The 9,191-nt window shown below is 33.1% G+C and overlaps 1 protein-coding gene across 1 annotated transcript; it reads left to right on the top strand.

Annotated features, from left to right (window-relative positions):
- Positions 1 to 558: 558 nt before the first annotated feature.
- LOC107101916 (synaptoporin-like) lies at positions 559 to 6,505 on the top strand. The gene is made up of 5 exons (XM_015401004.1): positions 559 to 685; positions 1,283 to 1,407; positions 4,426 to 4,624; positions 4,729 to 4,920; positions 4,999 to 6,505. The coding sequence occupies exons 1-5, from the start codon at positions 662 to 664 to the stop codon at positions 5,368 to 5,370; spliced, it is 912 nt and encodes a 303-aa protein (XP_015256490.1). The 5' UTR covers positions 559 to 661; the 3' UTR covers positions 5,371 to 6,505.
- The last annotated feature ends 2,686 nt before the right edge of the window (positions 6,506 to 9,191 follow it).

Genomic DNA, 9,191 nt, shown 5'->3' with positions numbered 1-9,191 from the left:
ATCAATGTTTTAATGTTTTCTTTACAGAAAACATGGTTGTTTATTTATGTTTAATATGCAGTCATACATTATCTTCCAATTGTATTAATACAATCAAGTAGTTTCCAGTTAAAACCAGTTGAATTAAGCAAGGTATGACCAAAACATAACCCTTTTTGTACTATTAATCTGAACTATAGGTAGAAAAACATATAAATGTTTTGATGTCGTTCTATTAAATGTAGAATAGAGATCAATGTTTACTGATGTCTGTTCAAACGCATCAGCTTTGTCCAGCCTCCAGAATTATCTCTGTGACCATATAAATTATTTATGTGTTCAACTCTGTCCCAGATCCCCAGTTTGCTTCATGTTCCAAATTCAGCCTAATTTTTTTGTTGCCACTGAGCTGTAGTATGAGGATTTATTTAGTCGGGAAAAAAATAAGAAATTAAAAAAATCATATTTTACAAATTTTGAAATTATGTTATAGTGCAATTCATTTATAACTAAATATAGAGTTTTAAAGGATTTACAGCTCCTCCTCAAGAGAGACAACTCCTGTCAGCCCACCCCTCTCTACTGGAAGAGTCGCTCTGATTCCTCTGTCTGCATCAGTTTCATTTCAACCTGATGACTACAGCTGCAGGCACTGTGTGGAGTCAGGCTATTTGGTCTTTAAATGTGTATGGTTATATTTGCACCGGTAAGTAGGCTTTTTGTATTTCCTTCCCTTTTTGAGCAGATTTTTGCATATGCTTTCCGATTATTGTTTCGATAAATGTAAAGTTCTCGTTACTCATATGCAAAATATTGCATATGGGTAACAAGACCTTTATGTGATCACAACAGATATTTTTAGTCTGATGATGTGGTGAGAGATTACACCTTACTGGTTTGAGATGAGGGGCATTTTTCATTGTTTAAAACTGAAGAAAAGCTGTTGCCTCACAACAAAAAGCTTTTAAATTTTAAATTTTTAAAAATGATGAAAATGTGAGCACATATCAATGAGGGGGTCCAGATTTGCATATTACATGAACAAACAGGTCCTGATTCTACTGCTGTGGGCTCCCTCCAGGGCACAGTTTGCAGCTCTGTTAATTATCTTCCTTCCTTTCAATTATTCAGGATTTGTTGTGAAACTCATTTTGAACTGTAATAATCTCTCATCTGATTTATTGATGTGCAATTATTATGCAGCAAGCTCACACAATCCCTGTTTTCTAAAAGACTCAAACAAAGAAATATTCAACAGATGGTTATGCTTTCATAAGCTTTTCTTTTATTTGTATATTGATAGATTTTTGCCATTTGTGCATTTGCCACCTGTGGAGGATACCATGGCCATCTCCAGATTAAAGTGGACTGTGCAGCCCGGATACAGAACAACCTCAGCATTAATATTGATTTTGGATATCCTTTCAGGTAAATCTGGATCAGAAAACAAGTTTATTTTAAAAACAAAGGACATTAAAATTGAGGCAAGTCAAAATAATTTTCTTTGTCACTCATAATAGATAAGAAAAAGACTAATTGAATTCTCTCCATGCAGCCACCTGATCAGCGGTTAGCAAACTGTTGTAATATTTTATACATAGACCAGACTTTTACTCTCAAGTAAAAAAGAGAGAGCTGCTCTCTATTAAACCCAGTTTAAATCTAGACAGCTGAGCAAGGATGTCGACCCACTTTAACATCTCCCGGTCTTCGGTGTTTTTTTTTATATAATTGTCTTTACATTAATAACGGTATTTTACACATAACCTTGTACGTTTCTCTAAAGAATATTACTCATTTAAATGCAAAAAGTTCAGCTTATGAAATGTAAAAATAAAGAAATATGATACGTTTAAAATGAACTAATCATGAAAATGAGAAACTCGGTGATGTCAGCCATGAACAGACAAAAGTAATATTTATTTTTCCTTAAACTACAGTGATTCTTAATTTTTGGGTGCATTTCTAGATATTTGTTCACACTATATAGCTTTCATTCTAGAAAGTAATTAATGAGTAAATGCAATTTCATCACACAACAGTTCTAAATTTGCATTTTATAATTTGGTTAAAACAACTTGGTGAAACTGATTTAGCATAAAATGCAGATACTCGATATTTTAAAGTTTCCATTTTCCATTTTAGTTTGCCTACAAACAAAACCGTTCCACATTCCCTTGAACTCCTATTATGCTGAAGTTATCCAAAACACCTAAACATACAATTTTCTCTAGTATTAAATTTATGGTTTCCGTGAATTGCAACATAAAAAAATAAAAAGGAATGCATGACCTATTTAAATAAGAACATGATAATTGTATTTTAAAGATCTTCTAAAACTAGTATTTTTTTTGTTTTGTTTTGCATACTTTCAGGAATACTGTAGCTTTTTGACCCCTTATAGAATAGGGAGAGAATAACCAACTAATATTAGCTAGTTGCTAAGAATGTTTATCTACTTGGCATGCCAGCCTTAAACCGACATACCCCTTGCAGTCTTTATCTTTCTGCAAATATTTAAAAACTGCCAAATCTGTCTAGCTTTCATTTGCAAGTGTATAAGCTTAATTTTTTTTTGAGTTAAGAACAAGTAGGGGGGTGGGGGCGGCAGCCCATCCTTACTGGATCCTTATAGGTTTCAAACAGCAGGATGAAATGTTACTTTGCTTTGGTGTTTTACTGGCCTCCGAGCCTTTAAAACCAGAGGAACAGTACAAAAAAAATATACTTTAGAAGTTGAAATAAAAAATGAACCTTTTAAAAGCCAGCTAGTTAGTCATATTTTTATTTTATTTTATGTCTGTTGTGTCTTCTGCAACAAAGTATTCATGCAAAATGGTATATTCCAAAATTATTTCCATGGCATTTGGTCTTCCTGGCATAAAACATGATATGCAGTGGTATGATTGGCATATTAGTTTTCTTAAGAAAGGAGCGTTACTAACTAAGATTTTAAGAAAAAGTCGCTTCTTTACCATTTTTTTATTATTTTTTTTTTTAAATAACATTTTTATTGAGTGCATTTCAAAGATCTTATACATTCAACACATCCATTTCCGACATAGACTTAACATAGCCAAGTTAAATTTACAACAAGTCCATGGATGAATTAGATGACAATTATATTCTTGGTAATCTTACCATTTTATCCTAACACGCGTGCCTTCATGTGAGAAAGAAAAAAACACTTCCTTTCCTCCTTATTCATATTCATATCTACAAGTGTCCCCTCCAATAGAAATACACTTTTTTTTCTTTAACAAAAAAAAAAAAAAACAGATAAAAGAAACTAAAACTATACAACACTCTTTACCATTTTTTCCCCACAACATGATCAATCAGGTTGATGCAAAGAGCTCCATATTGGTTTGATATGATTACAGAGATTATCTTTGTCATTCAGCACTGTATTGTTTTGAACATAATGCATCTTAATTAAGTTTAAGTCAAAGGCTGACTGATTTTTTTATACAATATTTCTTCTCCCTCTATTTCCCAGTAAATGCAACACTTGTTGTCAACTTCTCCTCATACTTGTTAAAGTAATATGCTCCCTGACAAAGTCTAAATAAAAGCAATTATTGCCTTATAGTCTATTCTATCAATGTTAAGATCAATGTGGTGGAAAATAACACTATTGAAGCATTGTTGAGTGAAAACCAATCATTTAGTTTTGTTAGAAGTATCTTGCAAAATATGAGAGGAGATTGCCTGTCAGTGTCAGAGTTAGTAGCATGACAGAGAGATATGCAAAATATTTACAAGAGCAGCTTTAAGAGCAAGCTTTCCACCAAGTAAATGTGAGAGTAGATATCTCAAGGATTTTTTTTTTTATGTTACAGCTGCAAAAGCAGCTCTGGAGGACAACTTTTAGAATCACAAATAGCTTAAACGGAATCTACAAAAACCTCATGAGGATATGAAAGACATAAAATGAGCCATACATTTAACAGAGTCATACAATTTTAGATAGTTTGACATAAGTTGCAAACTTTTACATTACATCAGATGTCATCTGAGTCATCTTTTGGCAGATATTTGATCTCACTGCTGATGGAGAGTTTGGAATCAAAGAAATGAACCCTGCAAACATTTGCTCTCTGCTGTATATAAAACAGTAAACATCAGGATTATCTGTAATTGATTGAGTTATTTATGTTATGCCACCTGAGCAAATAATCATAAGAGAAAAGCCCAACTGGTTTGCAGGACATTCAACCATCATTTTAGGCAAAGAGATGCAGGTTATTTGAAGTTTCAAAATGTGCATATTTTTTCTGGTGTTGTGGTTGTAACTATCTCCCGGATAAAATGGTTAAATAAATGTTTTTCACAACTGCTTCAAAAGACAATTAAAATGTAAGTGGATAAAGGCATATTCTTCCTTCAGGGTTAATCTAAAACATTATTTCTTATAACTCTAAACAATCTGTTCATGTTTTGTAGGTTGCAGCAGGTTCATTTCAGAGCACCCTTGTGTGAAGCAATGAGAGAAGAAGTGGTTTTCCTTAATGGCGACTTCTCTGCAGCTGCTCAGTTTTTCGTAACCGTAGGTGTTTTGGCATTTCTTTATTCCCTCTTGGCAACAGTTGTCTACGTCTTCTACCAGAACAAGTACCTGAAGAATAACAGAGGCCCTCTAGTGGTTAGTGACATTTCTACAGTTCCCTTGTTTAATCAGGTGTACTTTGTTAAAATGACACAAAGCATCATTTATATGTTGTCTTTCTCTCCTGCACACCGCTACAGGATTTTCTTGTCACAGTCATCTTTTCTCTGACATGGCTGCTTAGCAGCTGCAGTTGGGCTAAAAGCCTTAATGATATCAAGACAGCTACAAACCCAACAGAGATGCTTCTTCTCATTGCTGCCTGCAGAGAGAAAGGGAATAGATGTGCAGCCACACAGGAACCCTCCTGGTCTCGCCTAAACACTTCTGCTGTAGGTATTAAATCAAACAGGAACACAATTTGGACATGATGATTCAATAACAACGGTTACTTTTTTTTCAACTGACAGGTTTTTGGTTTCGTGAACGTGGTCCTCTGGTCTGGAAACATTTGGTTCGTCTTTAAAGAGACGGGCTGGTACAAGACTGGTCAGAGATACCCAAGCAGGACCTCTTCCAGAAAAAGATCTAGTGAAATGCATGAGAGACTCTACAGTGAATCTAGTTTTGACCAGCCAGATGAGAACTTTGGCCCCTTCAGACAGGAAAGTTTCACAGAGTCAAGAGGGGACTTCGATAAACAGGTCCAGAGACAAGCTAGCATCAACCAATCACAAGTAAGCTTTAGCTTACCAGAGACTTATCTGGGCAAAACTGGGTTTTATGAAAGAGAAAATAAAATTGTTTCTCAAGGACCTGTGATTTTCGTTAATGAGATGTAACCCTAACAGAATTTGTTATTCATGTAACAATTTATGTAATTTATGTAACAATTCCTAATGGATATGACAGTCACAGGCATTTTGAACAAAAGAGTTAAAGTTGGTTTCACACAGAAACAGTGAAACTAAGTAATAATTAACGAAAGGCAAAGATGAGATAGAAACACTTGAATCCAGAAGGTATACTGTAGGCCCTTTCTGGTGTGTTTTTGATAAGCAGATTAGGTATACGGTGTAAACATGTACACAACATCTTTTTCAGGTCTAATTTGTATACTGAACTTGCAAAATCTGAGGGACATGTAGGTCAAATTCTGAAATATATTTCTGAAAGTAAAAAAAAGCAGAAACAACAACAGGAAAGGAGAGGCAAAAAAAGACTTGGTAAATGCCATCAGAGCATCTATAGAAATATTGATAAAGAGTGACTGATTGAAAACTACGCACAAGTCTATCTCACTGAGTTTAATATGGAATAGACAACATAGAATAGACTAGAATAGACTAGAATAGAATAGACACAACCTTTGATGGTTAAACTCAGGTACCCTATACCAGCAGCCAAGTAACAGGCAAATAAAAGCATGCTGATCCATAGATTCACAGCTAAACACACACTTAAACTTCCTGTCATTACATAAGTAGATTTCTGTTTTAAAGGGTAATCTTCCTTTATGTTTCATTTCTCTTATGGTTTATAGGATACAGTATGTGTGCAGTATGAAAAGTTCAGCACCACTAGAAGAACATATGTGATAGATTTTTGGTTTTATATAGACTGATTCATTCATAGATATATGGTTTGCTTTTGTAGTTTAGTTGTTTGTCTCTTTATTGATGGGTTCCTTGATGTTTAAATTATTGTATCACCTTGATGTCTATATTTGGAGATTTTAAATGTGGTAGTTTCCTTGATTGTTAATTCTGTAAAAACGCTGTTGTTGTTTTATCTTTTTGAGGTTATTAAGGGATAAAAAAAAAAAAATCAAATTAAGCTCTTTGACAGATAAACAAAGCAGGATTTTTCAATTTATTACAAAAATATTGGAATGTTTTTACATATTAGGTAGTTTTGTTGTATGAAGTTTTTTTCTTCTGTTTTAAATATTTTAGTAGTGGCTGTTTAGATGTGAAAATCAAGTCCAATTAAATGTTACTGTTAAATATTGTTCTTCTTTAATGTGAGCATACATTTATCCTCTTTATTTCTATGGAAAGTGAATCAAAGCATAAGACATTTGATGTAAAGTTATCTTAAATAATAAATATAAGAAGTTTACATTTGGAAAGTATAATGGACACTTTTTTTAAACTGCAGCTGTTGTTGAAGGATACATTTTCAACAGTTTCTGAGAATAAAAAAAAAAAAAAAAGATTAGCTTTACTGCGCAGCCTTAGGGATAATCGCTCCTTGTATTTAAATCATCCAAGTTAAAACTGTTACAATAATAAGGACTTAAATAACTAAAATTTCTTGTCTCTATACATACTATCATACATCTAACTCTTGTGACACAATCCAAAACTTACACTGAGTTAGCATGGACGCTGAAAAATAAAAAAACATGATTAAACTCATTAGGGTGCGACCAGAGGTGCCAAAAATACTAGTATTAGTAATATTAGTAATGTATAAGTAAGAGTTGCACTATTTTAACATTTTCTTTTACTGACGTCAAAGGAGAAAGTAGTTATCCAAGAATTTACTCAAGTACTAGTAAAATGGCTACTCAACTACTGAGTAAGGTAATATCGTCTGATTAAATGTTTAGAGTTTTAAATCAGTTAGAAAGTTCTGTACAAATTCTTTTGTTTTTAAGTGTAAAATAAATAAAAAAAATAATATTTTAGTTACAAAATGAAAAAGTAGGGCAGAAGAAACACTTCTCCAGATCATTTTTTGACATAAATCTATATCTTTGTTGAAGCAAAAGTATTCATTTTTGGAAAGAATAAAGTAATTCCAGCAAAAATATGTACTATTTTCTATATATACACTTGATTTCTTGTAGCTCAAGTTACTCATGTTGCATCTATGGCTGCGATGGTCTACATTCAAAGTAGCATCTATGCTTTATTTATCCATGGTCAGTAGGCATAAAAAGAAATTGGTATAAAACATATCAAATTATTTTTTCTTTTTATCAGGATAGCTCTTCTCTTACCAATTTGACTCCAAGAGGAGTCAACATATTCTACATGAATGTATAGATAATCTTTTTGTTGAGCTTTCTTAATCTTACATTAACCAGCTTTGTTTTTAGAGTTATCTGGATAAATCAGAACAAGAATTACTTTATTAATCCCTTGTGGGAAATTCTTTTCTTGCAGTGCACGCGTTTACAGAAAAGCGAAAGACAAGATTGTAAAGTAAGTACAATAGAACAAAAACAAACAATATATAATAGAAAAATAAATTAATAATAAAAGCAGGCTATCACACAGCCATATATTTTTATACAAATATTTATGAATATATGTATAAACATAAAACACTAAATCAGCTTTATTATCTTATAAAAGTTTACAAAAGTTGTTCTGATTGATAATCTTTTTCTCAAAAGTAAGCAAACCCCATTTAAATGTATAATAAATCATGAAATGTTAGTTATCTCTCACAATACAATTTATTGTCCATGAACATTATTTATTACACCTAATCAGCTATTACATTTTGTAATCATTTGCAAATAGATCCGATTGATAATAAACTGCATACATACAATAGAACAAAACTCCAAACACTTCTTCCAATTATAATGATTTCTATTGGACAGCACATTTTAATGATATAACAGTTCATAAAGTTAATTAGAGTTAATATATCTAACCCTTATGTAAAATAAAGAGGAGTTACTTCTCAGTAGACTATGGTAGAGTGACCTGTGGTTTCACCACTTCATTTTTTTAAGCTTGGCTAATAGCGGAAAACTGTATGACAACCTAATTAAATCAAACCGACATGGTTCTCATATGACAGCAGATGGCTTACAATTGAATTAGAATGTTATAGAAAAGTCATATAATTTGTTCTACACTGTGTGTAGAAGATTAAAGCACTGACACCTAAATACTGCAGTCATTCACCCTAAGTTTAATGAAACAGCTATGCAGGATTATGGAGGTTTAAACAAGTAGTTATGTAATGTAAAACACTTTTATGGCAATAAAACAATAAATGTTTGAAAGATTTGCTTCTGGAATTAATCCAGGCGAAAATGTGTGAGGATTCTCACAGGGAATTGCTAAAACAATGTCTTTAAAATATATACTTTTTTGAGTCTGTAGAATATAAATATCTGGCTGGCTTGCCTAATATGGAAGCAGTTGTACTGCATTATGTAGTCCTGTTTCTGACCTTATGCTCACTTAGCAACAGGGTTCTTACTGGCAGACTCGCACGCAATCAGGTCATAAGCTAAGAGATTCCCAGGAAGAGCGTCCAGTCATGAACGTGCATCCACACAGTGTGATGTGGAAACTATAAATGCCATTTATGGAAGCTCATTGGTAGAATTCCCTTATTACATAAAGAAGGCCACGATTCACACCATTTTATCATCCAGAGGGGGGACACATTTAATTACAAACCAAATTCATACAGCTGTCTTAAAACACTTCATACATTCAGCACTGCATCGTCAAAAATTCTGTTATCACCCACCTTCAGTCCATTTCAGGGTGGCATTTATAGTTTCCACATCGCACTGTGTGGATGCACGTGCATGACTGGACGCTCTTCCTGGAAATCTCTTAGCTTATAACCTGATTGAGTGCGAGTCAGCCAGTTCGTATGTGACTCCGAGTATGTAGACTCGTTG

The sequence above is a fragment of the Cyprinodon variegatus genome, unplaced genomic scaffold (genome assembly GCF_000732505.1).
Source record: "Cyprinodon variegatus isolate N-32 unplaced genomic scaffold, C_variegatus-1.0 Scaffold1172, whole genome shotgun sequence".
Lineage (NCBI taxonomy): Eukaryota > Metazoa > Chordata > Actinopteri > Cyprinodontiformes > Cyprinodontidae > Cyprinodon > Cyprinodon variegatus.
The sequence above is the reverse complement of the archived record's forward strand: the minus strand, read 5'-3'. Positions and strand labels throughout refer to the sequence as shown.